The sequence below is a fragment of the Triticum dicoccoides genome, chromosome 4A, assembly GCF_002162155.2.
Source record: "Triticum dicoccoides isolate Atlit2015 ecotype Zavitan chromosome 4A, WEW_v2.0, whole genome shotgun sequence".
NCBI lineage: Eukaryota > Viridiplantae > Streptophyta > Magnoliopsida > Poales > Poaceae > Triticum > Triticum dicoccoides.
In genome coordinates this window covers 615,102,826-615,122,248 of record NC_041386.1, presented here as the reverse complement: position 1 = coordinate 615,122,248, position 19,423 = coordinate 615,102,826, and the positions used below count along the sequence as shown (strand labels likewise).

The following is a 19,423-nucleotide window of genomic DNA, read 5'->3' as shown; positions in this document are numbered from 1 at the left end:
AAGGAGAAGATAAGGGCCGCTAAGGATCGTATCACGGAGGAAATGACAGCGACGGAGGCGGTCACAGAGGACAAAACCACCTACGTCCGCATTGTGAAGAAACGTCAGCGGAGGAGCACGCGTGCCCTCGCCCGAGAGCAGAATCGGGCGTTCCGTGCCATGGCCAGACTACCATTGATGGAGGACAGGTCCGGCGACGAGCAGATCCAGCTTGATCCCTACCACGTCTTCGACTGGTACTTCCGCGAGAAGGACGCCAAGGGCACTGGGAAGGGCAAGGGCGGGCATGGACGATCTGCACCATAGCCAAACATGCCAAAATTTTGGTAGTCTGATGGCATGTCTTGTTAGTAGTGATGTACTCCCTCCGTTCCTAAATACTTGTCTTTTTAGACATTTCAAATGACTACTACATACGGATGTATGTAGACATATTTTAGAGTGTAGATTCACTCATTTTGCTCCGTATGTAGTCACTTATTGAAATGCCTAGAAAGACAAGTATTTAGGAACGGAGGGAGTAGTAGCCAAACGATATGTGTGCATCGATATAGTTATATGAGTTTGTATGAATTTAAGATATGATAATTGAGATGTCCGGATATGAATTGCATTATTTGAAGTGTGATCGGTTGGTGTCCGCAAACACGACGAGCCTGTCCGCGGGCTTTTGAAAGACCGGATTTGCCCAACATAGTTGTAGATGTTAAGCTCTCAATTGGAATGCACGCGGAAGGGCGCCCGAGTTTGTGCAGGTGATGGTTGCTTGGTTTAATGGAACTAGATGACCCGTTGCGCCAATGGCGCAAAGGCCGAATGAAAGCTAATCAGTGCGAGAGTATGCTCTAACATATTATTGTTGCCGAGAGCAAGCCAACTATTTAAAGTGTGTGCATCAAAATATGTAGACACTGAATGAAACATATGGAAGTAAGTATGGATTGATGATAGATAGATGGTTGCTGATGATACATGTTTTCTAATCATTAACAATGTTATGAGCAAGGCATGTAGATAGGCAGAGATACATTAGACAGATGTATCGCTGGATGTTTAGAACGACTTCTTTGAGGCAGCTATTCATAACTGCTATTCTTCGTAGCCTGCATTGCTCAGAGCAGAAATTCCTTCGATATCATCGTCCAGGCTCCAATAATAGTGGTTTGTTTGCTGGAGATCATATTCAGACTGTTGTTGTATCGCTAAGACCGATCAGCAATATATGTTACCTGTGATAAAACATGATTGACATTGTTGTCTTTGGAGCTGTTAAATGATATAAGGAAGAATATACTATCAGCAACTGTAGTCTATGATTTTGTATCTGCTTGTGTGTGTATAAATCTCTTGAAAGACATACAATTATCAGAGTAACCAAATTATATGTGATGTGTACCTATCTGCAAAGAGAACAACATGACCTTAAAATTGCTCTGCTTGTAGTTTTGGTCAAGTAACAAGAAAACCTGGGATTAAGAGGTGCAGGTGTTTGGTCGGTGTTGCTAGTAGAAAACAAAAAGAAATTGTTGCTGATGCTATAGTATTCTTCAGAAGAAGGCCCTGCAGTATTTTCACCCTTAACAAAATATTCAGTCAATCAGCCATGTGCATCACATAGTCCACGGCAATCTCTTTTGTGAAGAACAAATATAATATCTACAACAAGTTAATCGTGCGAACCAGTTTCAGCTATCAGGAAGCGAAGGAGAATTGTTCTCTGTTCTCTAGCCATCAGAACACAATACTAAGTCCTAACTGAACAGAAATATTGCCTCAATCTTAAAATCTGATGCTTTCTTTCATTGTTATAAGGAGAATCCCCAAATCTGTGCTGATTCTCTCTAAAACTGGGTGCATGGAAGGACGGTGAGGGTATACCAGCGCCAATCCACCCACCCGCCTGGCAGCCCCACGACGCCTCGTTGGTCTGTAATTGTTTTTCTTCACCCAGGCACAAGCGACGCACCCACAGTACCTACCCCGCCAAGCCGGACCCGTGAGAGATGTGGCCCACCCATCATCCAGATGAGTAAGAAATGATAACGTGAAAAAAACAAGCGGTGGGATCTCTGCCAGCGCGGTAAAAAAGCTCCAGCGAGGCAGATCGAGTGAACAAGGATGATTTCACGACGCAGATGCCTCGGTTTGGCGGGTAGTCTAGAGCGGTTTATATGTTCAATGTGCAATGATCATCAAAGCTTCCAGCCGGGTCCCCTATGAATGGTTTTTAAAATGGCTGGTGTAAGCATAAGTACTGGTATTAGAAGATCAAATGAAAACATTGTTTGAGCGTACGGATTATGGGCTTAATTGCAGGTGCTGATGTTTATAATTAGTAGGAGGTTTTTGAAAGATTAGCATCTATAGGAAGACAAATTAAATAAGGCATAATGGTATTACAGTGGCACAGGTAGATGGTCCTGTACCATCGAATGTGTGCTTCTTTTGCTTGTCTTTGCTGGCTTTCTTGCGATGATGTGAAGGGCCTGTGTAATTATGGACAGTAAGATGCCTAAAAGGTGAATATAAGTAGGGGGTTAAAATGGGAAAATTAGCATGTTGCACTTACCACTACCATCACCGATGTTGATAACAGCTGGTTTGCATTTGCTTTGTCGCTGGAGTGAGATTACATTGTTAAGCCGAGGAGGCGATTCAGAAGACCCGCCATCATTACTGTCGTCACTGATGTTGATAACAGCTGGTTTGTATTACCTGTGTTGCTGGAGTGAGCTTGCATTGTTAAGCTGAGGAAGTGATTCAGAAGATCCGCTATCACCATTGATGCAGATAACACCATGCATTTTCTGCAAGGAAATGCCATGTTGTTATTTGGTTTAATCATGCCCTTTCTTTTTACTGTGTACCAGCTAGAAAAGTATGTACAGCTAGTAGGTTGTTGTCAACTTGTACTTTAGAATATAATTCACATAGGGTACAAGGTAAATGAACGATGATGAATCGCATACGCAATTCGTAGGTAGTTATTTGATGCTGTGAAAATCAGAGAAATGCAACTCTGCTAGAAGAAGCAATCAGGCAGAGGCAAAAATTGTAACTACTCTAGATTGGAATTTGAAATAAACTTGATCAGATTCATCCGCATGAAGGAGGGTAAAATGGACCTGCTTTGACAGACGGCCCGTTGAAGTGGATGTAGGTGCAAAGGTTGATCTGTTGCTGAGGCGAGGCTTGCGGCGGCGATCGGAACGGGTTTCTTCGCGCTGGTCCGATCGGTGGCCTTTGTGCGCCTGGAAGCAACAACAGCCTTGTGGCCGTCTTGCCATGACGCGGCCGCAGATTCAATGAACCTAAGAATCTTATGGCTGGAATCTCTTTTAAATTCAAAGGAAACATCAAGCGATTCCGGCGAACTGAGACACCAATACAATAATCAAATCGAGTAATGACATATGTTTAATCAGGGAAGGTGGGATCAAGTTAAGGAACATATATCTTCACAAATTACTTTGTATGGCTAAGGCCTAAGGTGAGCTGATCTAAGAACAAAAAGAAGATGGAAAATCACATTATTTTCACTACAGAATAATCCAAGCACTTGTCTAATTACACTAAGCAATAAGATTCCTTGTATATCATCTTATAAGGGAAGCCATGAAAGGATCTGACTTGTGCTTAGAACTTGTTTGGCAAGTAACACAGCCCATAATAAAGCTTCCGAGAAACCTACAACTAAAGACAAAATACAGGCACACCACAAATTAGTTCTATAAACCAGCATCATAATTTGCACAGCCAATTTGCAGGGCTCTAAAGTTACAATTCTATTGGACTACCTTGTTATTCATTCATCAAAATAACATTATTATACCTAATATTTGTGAAGCTGCAAATGGATCAACATTAAGCATTGAGGACTGGTGAAAACTCAATAGAACATAGATCGCCGCAGTATTTAACACCATTCTCATATTAAATGTACCATCTAATGCAAATAATAACCAAATCTAAATGAAAATGACATACAAGTTTTAGTAGTTCGAAATAGAACCTAACTGAGAGCAGAAGAGAAAATATAAAAGTGTACCCTACCATTACACAGAAGAAAGTAGATTCATTGATTGTATGAACTGAAATGTACTGGGAGCAATTGTATATACAATCGGATAGCCGATGGAGCATTGCCCGTTTTTTCTCTAGAACACCTCTGTTCTCTACGAGCGACACCAATATTTTATTTCTCTCACTACACATTCAGAATCCATTCAAATAGCGACATCAATTAAAATAACCTAGAAAGGCCAAAAAATAGTGGCTTGGTCAATACAACTAAAAATCTAACACGATATAATGTATAGAGATTAACCAAACATTGGGGTCGTAATCAAACATTGTAAATACATATAGACAGTAAATAAGAACCTTATTGGGGTTACAAAGAGGATTAATCATAGGAGGGAAAAGGAAGTGAAATTAGTACTCACCTCATACATGGGGAAGGGAAGCAGCAAAAATACACATAACAAAATGGTGTCAGCTGCAATATCATTATGCTCACTTAACTCAGAGCATATCTTCTCAATCTGTGGTCAAATATCATAATACTGCTTGATCCTTTCTTCTGTCTTGCATGTCAGGTCATCGAGCACAAGAACGACAGCAGCAAGTTGTTCCTTAAGCGACACGTAGCTCTTGTCTTTCTGCGCAAGCGCTGAGAAATTAACATAAGCATCCTAGTAAAAAGATTAAAGTAAGGCGGTATTGCCTAGAGATCTAGTATAAGCCAGTAGCTACTTTTGAAAGAAAAACAGGCATCGCCAAGTTCTATTTATCAGCAATCCACAACTTGGATCATGCATGTTACCAACAACAGCCAAATGCCATCATCTCGAGGGAACCAAGCAACCACTCATGAAGTCAATAGACAACCAACCAAATTAGCGAATCATCATGATGATCATTAGTATGCATACCTTGAGATACAGCTTGTGCTCCCCTAGAGTAGCCATTAGCAATGCAACATCAGCTTCTTTAGTGGCCACAGACTGGTGCAGCTGGACCCTAGTCCGATTGGCATCGTCCACCTTCTTGCAGTACACCTCCAAGCATTCTATTTCTATCTCTGATAAGACCTTGCTCTTCTCACCATCTCTTTCCCCTTCCTCTGCCCAGATTTTCTGAGTGATAGAAACAACAGGGCATGAGTAATCAACGAGGACGCATATGGGCAGCCTAGATTGGAGAGGAGGAGGGGAGAAGAGAAGGCGAGGTCCTTCCTTTAACTGGTTGTGAGAAAATGTTGGTTAAAGTGCTTGTCATCAAGAAAAAGGCACATTGTTGGTGTGGTAATTCTTGTTTGTTGTAACAAATAATGCCCTCCTTGTGTTCCTGCAGTCTATCTATATAATAATGAATTAGTGATGCATATGCTTTTTCTAAGCAACTATAGAATCTGAATTCTCAATAAAGGGTGCAGTCAAAGATTTTAGTTTGTAGAAAATGGAGTTGGATACGTCCAACATTCATACAAAATGTGAAGAAAATAATCATATACTCCATCTAAAATGTAATACCTGTGGGTTGTAGCAGTCCCTATATCCATCAACCATGACCCTTGCGCCTTTAGTATATATATAGCATGCAATCTTCTGAGATGAAGCCATTGCCTGTTTATATGAATATATGAAATAGAAAATTAGAAACTTTAAACATGACATTTAGCAAACTGCAGTCAAAGAAACATACATCACATAAGGTTATTCTTTTTTGCCTCAACAATTAAAAAATGGAGCAGTACAATTAAAACTGAGTGAAAGTGCAGTACAGTGACAAAATTAGGCTAGAAGGTTCCTACTAAGCAAATTGTGTTACAAAGTGGCTACAAAATGTTTTTGTTATTCCCTGGTGAACACCCTCCTTGTGGTGAACAAACTGAAAAAGCACACTATCCTCCTAGAAAGAAATAAAATGGAAGCGGCACAAAGTGATCTAGCGACAGAGCTGCAATGGAAATGGCCTGAGATGTAAGGGTCTTTTTTTTTGTCCTGCATATTCACAGTATGGATGTATAACACTATGGAAGATATGCACACAAAGATTCAACGTCGAATAATGACTCACCTTGTTTTTTTTTATAATTCTTTGATATGTAATAAGGTGAGGATTGTACAATGATAACAGCTGACCAGAGCAAGAGCCCATAATTAATTGTTGGTCAATGGTTGAGAACCTGGCAACCCGGGCTGATGGATTTCTTCGGTGTTCATGGTTGTCAAACCAGATTCGTCTGTGGCGTAGTTTGTCCTGCAGAAATAGATACTTATCTCAGAGGTCCTCCAAGAGCAAGAACAACGAATGTAGAGCGGATGCTACAAACCACGACCTAAGCAGGAATTGAGTTACCTCTGGGATCTCGTGGGTGAAGCAGGCCGACCTGCTTTCCCAAAGCAAATTATTCTGAAAGGACCAGAGTGGAATATGATTAAATTGTCTCTCTGGACCATATCATCAATTTCCTCGAATGTATATGCAACATCGCCGATGAAAAAAATATACAAACCTTCATAAGTGCAAACAAAATACACAAACCTTCATAATGACAAGATAAAATTTTAAAAAGTGTGGGACTATTCATGGACAGAATCATTATTCAATGGCTACTGCAGCAACCATACACAAAAACAAAACGCGATCTGCAGCAGGAAAAGCACATGATAAAAGGAAATTTTATGAGCTTAATTTCAGTGTATCGAGAAAAAATTAGTTGTTCAGTTGTATATACGGTGGGAATCAATCAACGCAATCTCTCGAGGGGTAGCTGCTGCTCTGCCTCTATTTCAGAACATGGAGCTTCGCTCTTTTTTTGTCCATGCTTATTGATTCACATCTCTCTCTATCTCTACTCTTTTCACAAAATTGGTAGCTTTCAACATTAAGTAGTTTCTTAAGTTATTAGTGACTGAGAAAGACGAGGAATGAAGTCATACCTGCAGTAGGAATTCGTGCATTCGTTCTGCAGAACTCGAAAAGGGAAATCAAACCCCTCTCCCAGAGCCTCTTCCCTGCGACTTTCTTAGACACAGAACCACTACAAAGGAAGATTCCTTTTAGCACCATTTGATTCAAATACTCTGAACTGTGTAAAATTAAAGTGCTACATGCATATGTCATAGGAGATAAAATATTTACCTTAACAATATTTGCGTAAAATGGAAAGTCTATACTAATTGATGCTACTCCTTTTGATGCTAGTTGTAGCCGAGCACCAGTGTCATACTCCTGCAAGAACTGACCAGATCAATTAAAGAGAGAGGGGGATAGGTATTGGACAGGAGAGAGGGAAAGGGGCAGGCAAGGGAGTGGAGCAAAACACGAAGATAGACACCCATGCCGACCTCCAAAGCCAAAAACAGGCATAGCAAGAGACAACATGTGCTCGAATCTGAAAAGGAAGGAGAACCACCATTGGTGGAGGTAGAGCAGGAGATGGCGCAGGGGGTGGACGGACCTGCCGTTGGTGGAGGCCATCCGTGACGACCTCCAGCCTCACTGCTCCTCCCCCCATCGGCAGCCTCCCTTACTCCTCCACCCATCCCGCCTTCCATGGTGACGACCTTCCCCCGATCTGAGAACAAGGAAGAGGAGAGAAAGAGGCGACAGTTAGAGGAGAGGAAGAGGCGAGCGGCGATTGGCTGGGGGACCAAGGCCTCCTCGTGGTCGGGTCGTGCTTGCTGGGTGTGGAGGCAGGGGAGGAGGAGGTGGTGCAGGCGGAGGTGGAGGAGACGAGGCGGCTGAGAGCGAGGGGAAAGTGGCGGCGGCGGCATGGGGAAGAGGGGGATGGGAAGAGACGAGGGAGAGAGAGGAGATTTTTTCCTCTGATATTTTCATCTGTCTTCACCGTCCAATTGAAACCGCCTCGTTCTTTCGATGCAAAATGTAAGGCCATCGACTCTTGAAGCAGCGATTAAGGTAAAAAAAAAAACTGACGGCGGGCCTGCTGCCAGCAGCCAAAACGCAGCTACAGGAAATAGATCGAGCGGCCCAACGGGCATAGCGCACGCGGGAGGCTCGGGATGGCGGGTAGCGTAGCAGGCTTTATATGTTCACTGAACTGGTTTTCCATGGATGCGCACTGGTCGGAACGATGCGCCCTTACAGTGATCGAATAATTGCAAATACAAGCTCCCACAAGCCGTTCGATATGAGATCCAAGGGTCACAGGTCGAGGTCCTGGACTTGTGCGTACATATCAAAGTCCTGGATGGCTTTTCTGCAAACTTGTGTGCATGGTGGGCAGTCCTGCATGGTTGACCTCCCGACCGGCCGACTCCAGTCTGCACAAAGTGCTCCCCTACATAAACCACCATTCGGCGCCCCCCTATCCATTTCCACCGCCGAAGTGGATCCTGAAGGAATAAAGTCACGTAAACTATAGTGCAAACTAGTGTAAAAGAAAGAAGGAAAATCAAGGGTACTATAACGAACAATGTATTACCTATCTAAGTAGGTATTGTACACAGTTACTGTTGATATAAATAAATTTGAAATTAATTTTATTGCACCACAATTTTGTTTGTATGTAATTTTTTTAAATGTATAAAGTAGATTTGTAATTTGTAAATTAATTTAAATTATTTTAGCCTTAATCATATGGAAGTGAAGGAGGGAAGTTAGAGGATCCATTTTCATCTACCGTTCCTAAAGCGCGGCCCACCTCCTCTGATCCTTCTCTGTTCGCTGCAGTGGTGTGCTGTGCTGCATACCAACACGACTACGGCCACAAGGGGTAAGCTGTCCATCCTCTCTTTTTCTTGTCCATATTCTTTATTGAGTTAATTACACCTGGGGTACATAAACTTCCGCGGTGGTAACGAATCCATACACAAACAAAAAAATCCATAAAAGTCATACATTAACTCTGATGCGGATTCGTTTAGCTACAAAACGCATGCAAAGTGGACAGATGGGCTGCCACAGATGTGTATGCATTTGTATCTTTACAGTTACCCCCCTCAGTTTATCGAGATTTAACCCATGACCATTCTCTCTGTATCCCAATCCCCTTCTTCAAATCCCTAGCTGCGAAGGCGACGCGGCCGGCCGGCTGTCGTGCACCATGGAGAGACGACGCGGTCGTGCGCCATGGAGAGGCGTTGGGAACAACGGCTTCAACCAAGCCGGCGGCTCTGTCAACGGCGGCTTCTATCAAACCAACGGCGGCTCTGTCAACCAAGGCGGCGGCGGCTCTGTCAACCAAGGCGGCGGCGGCGGCTCTGGCACCGGATGCGACATGGATGGCGAGTGGAGAGTCACATCAGAGCTTAGTTTTGGCTCCAAAAAAGCGATGAAGATATGTTCTTTCCTCGATTTCTTTGCTGTATTTCTTGTTTTTGATTTTACTTTGAAATTTTAGGGGGCATGCGGAATTAGAGTTTCCAATGAAGGATTTGATGCGGCTTAATGTGCGTGCAAAACGCCAGTTATTAGGGTTTGCAATGAAGGCCTAAGATTTCTGAGTTGTACATACGAGGTATGAGATAAGGTTATTTATTTGTTTCACTGACTTTTGCACTGTATGATAATTTTGACTAGATGTGTTTCTGTAATTTGAAATGTACAGGGGTTAAACTCCTGTGGGTATTTGAGGTGGATGAATGATGCATGGTAGGGGGGTTGCAGTGGAAAGAGCAACGGGCAGCTAGGGAGCAGTGGAGGGAGGCAGCTTCCCACAGATGGCCGATACCCACGCGGTTCTTCCCTCTCGACGAGGCAGTGGTCAAACTTGTGAAAAGGATGCGTGCCCGTCAGGTACTCACTGATATAGGAACAGACGGCACACATGAGGCCAACTCCACCGCGCGACCCTGTCCTGTCCGGCCCCGTCCGTTTGGGGTAAAAGGGATAAAAAAAGCGGCCCAGCGCGCGGGAGCAAACGAACTTTTGTCCGCTTTGTGTCCGCTTTCGACCCATTCATGGCTCAAACTTGCGCCGGTTTTGGGGTGAAAAGGACACCACGCGGACGGGCGGGACGCGCGCGCTTGTCCTTCCCTGGCCCGCCTGTCGGGGACACTAGCAGTTCCTCCGCTCCCAACGCTTCACCCTCTCTCCCCGCCCCGCCCCGCCGCCGGCGCCGCCGCTATTCTCTGGCCGCCTCGTCACTGCGCAGCCCCCCCGCCGTTCATACGAAACCACGTCTCGACATGGCCGCCACCACGCCTGCGCTTCCGCCGTAGTTTTGGTCGTCGATCGGAGGAGGTTTGGCCGTGGCCGTCCTTGCCGGTGGCAGAGCGGACACGACTGCCGGCGACGTACCACGGCGGCCGAGGCAGATTTCGACGAGAGCTCCAGAGCGGACTGTAGCCGGCCGGCAACCACCCTGCTGCGTCGAGGTGATCATCGCGGCCTCTTCGCCACCACGAGCGCAAGGTGTTCGACCTTTTGCCAACAAAGGTATGGACAGTGGAGATGAGTTTTTCTTCCATCACTTCCTTTGTTCATCGGACGATTCGTCGTCGGATGATGACGATCTTGTGGTGGCTGCACTGGTCGTTCACGACCATATTCAATGGCAGCTTCCTCGGTACAGGGGGTCAGTCCCTGGCCGTGCTCCCAACCTGAACCGCAACAGGGAGAGAGGCCACGCCCTGCTCTATGCAGATTACTTTGCCAACACCCCGCTCTTCAGGTCGGATAAATTTCGTCGCCGTTTTCGTATGGCAAAGCATGTGTTCAATCGTATCCGAGAGGGAGTGGTTGCTCATGACCCATATTTCGAGTGCAAGACGGATGCCCTTGGCAAGCTTGGATTCTCCTCCTACCAGAAATGCACCGCGGCCATCCGCATGCTTGCATATGGAATTCCAGGCGATCTGGTGGATGAGTATGTGCGTATGAGTGAGACAACATGTCTGATGTCAATGTACAAGTTTTACCAGGCTGTGATCGAGGTCTTTGGGCCAGAGTACTTGAGGCAGCCAACTGCCGCTGATACAGAGAGATTGTTGGCGACCAACGCAGCTAGAGGATTTCCAGGTATGCTTGGCAGCATAGATTGTATGCACTGGGAGTGGAAGAACTATCCATTTGCTTGGCAGGGCCAGTACAAGGGGCATGTTAACGGGTGCACTGTCATATTAGAAGCGGTGGCATCGAAAGATCTTTGGATATGTCATTCTTTCTTCGGCATGGCAGGTTCTCACAATGATATCAACGTGCTGCAGCGTTCTCCAGTCTTCGCGAGGCTTGCAGAAGGCCACTCCCCACCTGTCAACTTTGAGATCAACGGCCACTATTACAACAAGGGATACTATCTAGCAGATGGTATATATATCCTCAGTGGTCAACTTTTGTGAAGACAATCTCGAAACTCCAAGGTGAGAAGAGAAAGATATTTGCCCAAATGCAAGAGAGTGTTAGAAAGGATGTGGAACGTGCTTTTGGTGTGCTTCAATCCCGGTGGGGTATCGTTCGAAACCTTGCACTGTCATGGGATGAAGGGAAGCTTTGGGAGGTGATGACTGCTTGTGTGATCATGCACAACATGATCGTCGAGGACGAGCGTGATGAGAGTATCTTCGACCAAGGATTTGATTACCAAGGTGAAAATATTGAGCCCCTGCACCAAGACCCGGCCACATTTGAACAGTTTGCCCAATTCCACCGTGAGATGCGTGATTGGCACACTCATGTGAATCTTCAAAATGACTTGGTTGAGCACGTGTGGGATCACGTTGGCAACCAATAGATGTATTTATCCATTTTATGTTCAGTCCAGACAATTTCGATTTGGTTGTAAAACTATTTTATTAAAAACAATTTCAATTGAGTTGTAAAACTATTTTAATTTTCAGACAAATATTTGGGTTCGAAACTAGTTTTAATGCAAATTTGGGCATTTCTTGGCCCTGACGGACAGGATGGGGCAAAAGGATGCGTCCGCGTGCTGGGCGCACGGCCACCGCATCTCAGGACAGGCCCGGACACGACCCCAAATCTCTACCCAAAGGGAGAAAAACAAAACAAAACGGACGTCCGATTGGGGTCGCGCGGTGAAGTTGTCTCAAAGAGTATGTGGCTTTGTCAATGCCTCATAGCTGCATCCAGTAGTTCAGATCATGAAATTCGAGAGATAAACTAGGAGTGTAGTTCAGAAGAGCCAGGCACTCTGCACTTTGTGCTTTTCATTGCCATTGAAGCGGATGGACGACTTGCCTGCGCGGGCCCCACGATTTCGACCCCCCGCCAGGATAAACTCCGTGCGCCGGCATTCAAAGCGCAAATATCACAGGGGGACGCAAAACGGCGAAAGGCACGAGGGGGGAGGAAAAAGCGGATGGGCCGCTCCGCTCATTATAAATCTTTCTTCCTCTCACCATCCCTTAGCGGCCCTGCGCCCGAATTCAAAGCGCGACTTGCCTGCGCCACAGCCTTGTGTGTCCCCAAAAGCACAGGGGCCGCTCATTATAAATCTTTCTTCCTCTCGCGGTCTCACTCATCCCTCTCCATTGCTGCGGCCGACCAGAGGGACGCAGGCAGCGGAGCACACCGGCCAAGGCACGTGCAATCTCTCTCTCTCGCTCTCGTACGTATCTATGTAGCCATGGAATGGAATAATCCAGCCATGCGTAGGTGCGCCCCTGATGTGTTTTGGTAAGTTTGTCTTCCTCCCTCAGATCTCCCACCCTGCACACAGCGACTCAGCGAGGCTCAACATCGACCCATCCATCCATGGCGGCCGTGTCCTCCCAGTCCGGAGTCAACGGCTTCGACATGACCGACATAGAAGACCTCACCAACATAAGCCACATGCTGCGCTCCCTGCTTCCGTTTGCCTCGCCGCCGGAGGTAGCACAGCTGGCGTTTGCGCTGTGGGTGCTGGGCTCCACCACCCTTGTCCTGGCCCTGACCGCCCTGTTCCACCTGCCGCCCGCAGGACCCGTCTTTGGCCGCTGCGCTGCAGCCTACTACGCCATTCTCGGGGTCGTCCTCCTCGTCGCCGTGCCGGTGGAGCTGCTGACCGCGCTCTGCCTGCGCCACAGCCGCGAGGGCCGCCTCCTCGCCTTCGCCTCCTACCTGCTGCCCTGTGCTCACGTGCTCCTCCTCCTCGTCATCTCGGTGGGTGGCTTCGTCCCCTTTAAGCTCTGATCTGCAGGGATTGCTCCGGTCGATCGGCCGTTCATTTCTTCTGCTTCTGTCAGTGGTTCTTTCATTAGTGGTCTTAGATACTTTGGTACCCCCTTCAATCCATATTACTTGTGGCTCACATGGATGCATCTAGATGTATTCTAGTGCTAGATACATCCTTTTGAGCGACATCTAATATGAATCAGAGGGAATAGTAGATATGTTGTGTTGGCGGATGTGAGTCTGCGTGCCCACGATGCTGTCCCCGGTCTGCAGAAAAGTAAACAAGTTTTGGTCATCTTGTCCATGTGTTCCATGTATGCACTCTTCTTCCTCTCGTATATATGAGGAGGGGTTCGTCAATAAGTATGAATTTGATGTCTGGCTCTGCTTGGACTCAGATTAGCCTGGTATTGGATATTTGGTTTCATATTGTTTTGAGCACATTAATTGGCCTGGTATTGGATTCAGATTGTTTCGAGTACATGAACTGGCCTGGTATTGGATTCTGATTGTTTTGACTACATGAATTGCCCTGGTATTTGTTTCAGATTGCTTTGAGTACACATGAGTTGTCCAAGTATTGGATTCTGATTTTTTTAGTACAATTAACTGGCCTGGTAATTAGGTCCAGATTAGAGGTGTATGTGCTGAGTAATGCTACTCACCTAAGGGATAATTGAATGATCAACTCCTGCACTTATGCATGTGAATCTTGATCTATGCCATCATCAGTAACATTGCTCACGTGTTACGTTGTCCTACATTGTTTGTTTGTCTTGCTTCTGTACTAGTTAATTTATTGCTTAAATGGAAGGTGCCGCAACGTATATGCCTGATAGGACCTTTTTTCATGGAACTAACGTGTTTCCACCGTTTACCAATTCAGGAATGCCATTCTTGGAAGTTAAATCTTGGAGTAGCTAGCATTTCTTCTTTAAGGAAATGAAGCCAGTGGTTATCATGTCTTTGGCGCGCAACTTAGTTTGCTGTCTCTGGAGCTGTAGCCAGTGCTGATGTATAGCTCAAGGTAAGTTACTAGCTGATCTATATATATGTGATGCAACCAGATGTTTTGCAATTCTGCGATATCCTTGCTTCATCAATCTTAGTTAAAAACTTCAAATATATATGCCATGGAAATAAACAACTACTCCCTCCGTTCCTAAATATTTGTCTTTCTTAAGATTTCAATAAGTGACTACATACGGAGCAAAATAGGTGAATCTACACTCTAAAATATGTCTATATACATACGTATGTGGTAGTCCATTTGAAATCTCTAAAAAGACAAATATTTAGGAACGGAGGGAGTAGTTATCAGATTCATCATGTACTTTTATTATAAGAAAATAGTAATAATTACAAATGCTTCATCTTCTAGTGACGCTATATCTTGCTGGCCATTTTATTGTCTCTTGAAACTGCAAAATGAGATTTCGGCTGCTCCAAAGCAGCAATAGTTGTGTTTGCCCGAGGAAGTCACTAAATCATACCCAAGCCTAATTACAGGGGCCACTGTTTGTCACTAAGCACCACATGTTACATTCTAAGTTTTTGAATTGTACACCTCTATGTAGCTACTGGACATATTTGCCCTTTACATTTTGGTGCACTACTGATATTTCGTCAAGAAAAATACTGTATCAAGCAACTGCGTGATAAAGTAAAACATGTTACATTTTTTTCAGTCTGCGGCATAAGGATGTCAAAGATGCTTTTGGTCGTTGTAGTGACGTTGTCTGATTTATTCTGAATGTGTTGTATTATACAAGGGTAACTATGTTCAGACACCTGCTCATTGTTCCTAAAATTAAAATGGTGGCACCCTGTTGTTAAATCTGCTGATTACATTCTGAACTGTAATTAGCAGTTGTCCTCTGAACACACACCCCTCATATTCTGAATCATCGGTGTCTTCTTCTGCAGATGTCTCACAGAATATGCAGAGCAAGACGTGCTCTGTTTTCTCTGTTTTTTGGAAAGGTGTACTCTGTGTTTTTGCTCAGCGCAGCCACAATTTCCACGTGGTCAGCACCAATGTCTTGCCGAAGCAGCGCTCAGCGTGTCAGGTCGGCTTCCCGCAGTACGGCTTCTCCCACACAGTGGTGGAGATCCTGCAGTCACTTGACGTGCTCACCAATGAGGTGCTACACCAGGAGCTCAAGGAGTACTCCAGCTGGCCCACCTTCCCGCAGCACTACGTTGACGGTGAGTTCTTCTGCGGGACGACATCACGGTCGGTATGTATGCACTCTGGCTTTCCTTCTCCCACGAGTACGGTTCAAAATTTTGACTCTCTGTTACAGTACACTGTACACATGCATGGTATTGGAGTATGAATTGTTCTGTCTGTGAGAAGTCTGTTTTGTCTAGCATCAGAGCATGAGATCATATTCATTAGTCTGGCATGTGCTGAATTTCTGAGGGCAATGATGGTAGATTTGGCAAATGGAAACATGTAGCTGTTTCAGGCAAGATGCACCACTGTTGGTTGTGTCTCAAAGAGTATGTGGCTTTGTCAATGCCTCATAGCTGCATCCAGTAGTTCAGATCATGAAATTCGAGAGATAAACTAGGAGTGTAGTTCAGAAGAGCCAGGCACTCTGCACTTTCTGCTTTTCATTGCCATTGAAGTTTTTTTTCTTTTAAAAGAACTGGCAATAGGTTTTCGTCCCGTCTCTCCCGCGAGAGACAGGGCGAAACCTAACACGCCGCCAGCCCAGCCCCCTCGCTTCCCCACCTTCCCCTCGCCGCCGCCAGGGCGCGCCGCCGGGCGAAGCCCGGCCGGCGTCGGCGGCGGCGAGGATCTCCTTCCTCCTCGCCTGATCTGCTGCGGCGCGGGCGCGGCACCTTGGCGGGGACGCCTCGTTCTGGCGCAGGGTGTGGTGGTGGGGCTGTGTACGGTCGCGCTGGTGGCGGGATTGGGCGGCGGCTGGGGCGGCGTGGTGCGGGGCGGCGGCGGCCAGGCCCAGCAAGCAGGCGGCGGCGTACGGCGGGATGTCCAGCGGCGGCGGTGTCCGATCTGGGCTCAGATGGGCTTCGGCGGGCCGTGCTTGCTGCTGGCTTGTCTTCCATGCTCCGTCAATGGCAAACTGCTCCTGGGCTCGACCCGCAACACGAGTACGTCGGGGGCTCCGGCCCTCGGCGTGGCGGTGGTGGTCGGCCAGCTGGTTGTGGCATCACACATCCAGTCCCAGCGCCAAGTGGGAGACGATGCTGCCGGTGAAAACCGTGCTATGACTTCGGTCAGGGCGGGCGATGGCGGCGTTTTCGCGTCGTTATCTTGATGAAGACATCGCCACTGTAGCTACCGTCGACTCGCTTGCGCTGCTCCGGGGTGAAAACCTAGACCCGGGGTTCCCGGATCGAATGATGGCGACACTTTAGGCGTCGTTCTCCCTCATGGGGGCATTGTTTTTGGAGCAGCGGCTGGATGAAGGAGACAAGTGGTTGAGCGGTTTTTCATTTACCACATCAAAGACGGCGGATCTCGGCGGCGTGGTGCAATGGGGATTCGGTGTCCGATGCAAGGAGATGGACTCGCGCAGGAGGAGGACGCTGTCTGGCGTCATGGTGGCGTCGATGGCAGAGAGGCCTAGCGAGGTCGGTGCGTTAGTTTTTGCTCTGAAGATGGATTGGTGGAAGATGGCGGCGATAGCACATGAGAGTGCGTCAGACCGGTGTATACCCCAAACCTAGTATGTGGCTTGGTTGGGGCCTCCGGCATTAGATGTTAGGCATTTGTGCGATGTCTGTTTGGTATTAGGCTCGGACTATCGGCACACCTTCATCAAGTGGATAGAAATAGTGACATATGTTGCTAGGATGGTGGCTTCAGACTATCTGATGTACTACTTTGTAAGGTCTTTGTGAATAATTAATAAAATGGCTGCATGCATCGCTCAAATGCAGAGGCCGGGGGTAATCCTCCTTTTCTAAAAAAAAAGAACTGGCAATATTGTTTGAGAAACTATGATCGACTATTAGTAAGGTCGAGAAGAAATTCTGAACATGATGGAACAGGGTCGAGATGGAATGTTTTATCAAGTTAAAAGCCAACATAGAGTTATGTCTGTTATTCCACAATTTATTTGTCCAATAAACTGCTCGACCCATAATCTATGTGTTGGGATTTGTGACTTGATGTAGGGTTTATTGAATAGTCCATGCCCAAGAACTCAGCCAAAACTGTTAGGACTTGCGAGTGGTAAGTCTGTCGATGAATATGGGAGAGTGGAGAACACATATGGTTATTCAGTCATGCAGCACTTTCTTATTAATTTTTTTTTGCGAATAATGCAGCACTTTCTTATTTAGAGGTTCTGGTCAGCTTTAGAGACAGAAGATTAAGATGTTATGGCTCAGCGCCAACAACATATCAGATGATCATGATGCTCATGCTATCTGAAGTCCTCGACCAACTTTGCTGTAAACTAAAAAATGTGTTGTCAACTTGTATCATCCGATCCAATTATTCTAAAAAAAAACACTTGTATCGTCCATAGGTTTCCAGGATAGTTTGAAATCTGATGACAACCATTGCAAATTTCTTTTTCAGATGTACTCATTAGTAACACAAACCACTGTTTGGTTCATGAACCCAAGTGTGCTGCAGCACCTTACACCTACAGGATAGGTTATGGTATGTATTATAAGCCAATCCTACTATATTATAGTACCAAAAATTCAGGAATGCCATTTTTGGAAGTTAAGTCTTTGTCTGACAAGTCACTGAATTGTATCCAAGCCTAACTGCAGGGGTTAATTTTTGTCACTAAGCACCACATGCTACTTTCCAAAATTTTGAACTGTACGCCTCTGTCTATCTACTAGACATGCGTGCCCCTTATATTTTGTTGTACTGCTGATATTTCATCAAGAAAAGCATCAAGCTACTGCGTGTTATGCTCTCACTCTGTGGCCTGTGGGATAAGGATGTCAAGAATGCTTTTGGTAACTGTAGTGTCGTTGTCCGTTTATTATAACAAGAGTAACTATGTTCCTAAAGTTAAAATGCTGACACCCACACCCTGTTGATAAATTTGGTGATTACATTCTGAGTTGTCATTAGCAGTTGGCCTCTGATTACACAAACCTTATATTCTGAATTGCAGTGTCCTCCTTTGCAGGTGTCTCACAGAATACAGACAGCAAGATGTGCTCTGCTTTCTTGATTAACGCGGCCACAGTTTCCAGGTGGTCTGCAATGACGTCTTGCCAAAGCAGCGCTCAACGTTTCTGGTCGGCTACCCGCAGTGTGGCTTCTCCCACATGGTGGTGCAGGTTCTGTGGTCGCTCGATGTGCCCTTCGAAACGCTCAATGTGCTCGCCGACGAGGCGCTCCAGCAGTGGCTCAATGAGTACTCAAGCTGGCTCACCTCCCCGCAGCTCTACATCGACTTCCAGTTCTTCAAAGGGTGTGACATCACAGTTGGTATGTATATATGAGGATTGCTCTCTGGTCTCTGCCTTCCCTTGTCCCACGATTATGGCCCAGAACTTTGAGACTATCTGTTGCAGTACGCGCACATGGTAGCGGAGGCATGGTGCATTCTTCTTGTACCTGAATGTGTCTGGCAGTGTCAAATGTTTAATGGTTTATTTCTTCACATTCAGTAGGATTGGAGTGCACATGGCACTCTGTACCGATGGAATATATGCTCTCTGCCTTTCCTTTTCCCATGATTATGATTACAGTTCAAAATTTGAGTCTGCTATAGTAGTACTGTACACACCGATGTTATTTAGGAATTGTTCTGTGAGAAACCTGTTCTGTGGTGCATCAGAGCATACCAATTCATTCGATGATCTGACATACTTTTAGGTGAGGGCAACATTGGTCGATTTGACATATGGGGCAGTGTCAATTGTTTCATAGTTGAGTTCTTCACATTCAAGAGATAAACTAGGACTGGGTTGCACTCGGCCCTCTGTTGCAGCGGAACACTTTCTGCTTTACTTTGTTTGTTAGTGAACTTTCATTTTGGGGATGTGGCGAGGACGGAGGGGATAAAGACTAGATAACAATTTTTTGTGGAAACTATGATAAGCTTTTAGGAAGGTGGAGATGTCAGTATGATTGAAATCCTTGAAATTAGAGCTCATATTCATTTTTCATATTTACAGTTCAGTGCCAGTGATATGATTAATGAATGCCAGCCTCTTGGCATAAAGCTGACTTACGTGATGCTCATTGCTCGGACTATCTGAAGTCCTGAACACCATTTTTTTCTCTGAACCAAGGAATGATGCCAGGTTTATCAGGGCAGGTGCAAAACTCCAACCACATAGTTCGAATTGTCGGTAAACTATTTACAGTTCCTTTTCAGCTGCACGA

At 45.8% G+C, this 19,423-nt stretch overlaps 1 protein-coding gene and 1 long non-coding RNA gene across 16 annotated transcripts; one reads left to right on the top strand and one right to left on the bottom strand.

The window, feature by feature from the left end:
• Positions 1-912: 912 nt before the first annotated feature.
• On the bottom strand, positions 913-7,821 carry LOC119287363. Of its 14 annotated transcripts, none has more exons than XR_005140833.1 (12): positions 7,469-7,821; positions 7,150-7,239; positions 6,948-7,048; positions 6,364-6,417; positions 6,082-6,264; positions 5,535-5,627; positions 4,935-5,360; positions 3,126-4,661; positions 2,716-2,807; positions 2,570-2,618; positions 2,427-2,486; positions 913-1,229 (listed from the first exon to the last, which is right to left on the bottom strand). It is a non-coding gene; the product is annotated as an uncharacterized LOC119287363 (long non-coding RNA). The 14 variants fall into 14 exon arrangements; XR_005140828.1 differs by having other exon boundaries at positions 2,570-2,807; positions 3,126-4,253; positions 4,446-4,661; XR_005140829.1 differs by having other exon boundaries at positions 2,570-2,807; positions 3,126-3,693; positions 4,446-4,661; positions 7,469-7,820.
• Positions 7,822-12,945: 5,124 nt separating this feature from the next.
• Positions 12,946-18,891, top strand: LOC119287361. 2 transcript variants are annotated; one of them, XM_037566900.1, is made up of 7 exons: positions 12,946-13,074; positions 13,973-14,113; positions 15,013-15,294; positions 17,236-17,293; positions 17,389-17,514; positions 17,645-17,728; positions 18,216-18,891. In XM_037566900.1, exons 3-7 carry the CDS (start codon positions 15,013-15,015, stop codon positions 18,620-18,622), a joined length of 957 nt encoding a protein of 318 aa, XP_037422797.1. In that variant the 5' UTR covers positions 12,946-13,074; positions 13,973-14,113; the 3' UTR covers positions 18,623-18,891. The 2 variants fall into 2 exon arrangements, with proteins under 2 accessions (XP_037422797.1, XP_037422796.1); XM_037566899.1 differs by having other exon boundaries at positions 15,013-15,326.
• Positions 18,892-19,423: the final 532 nt, after the last annotated feature.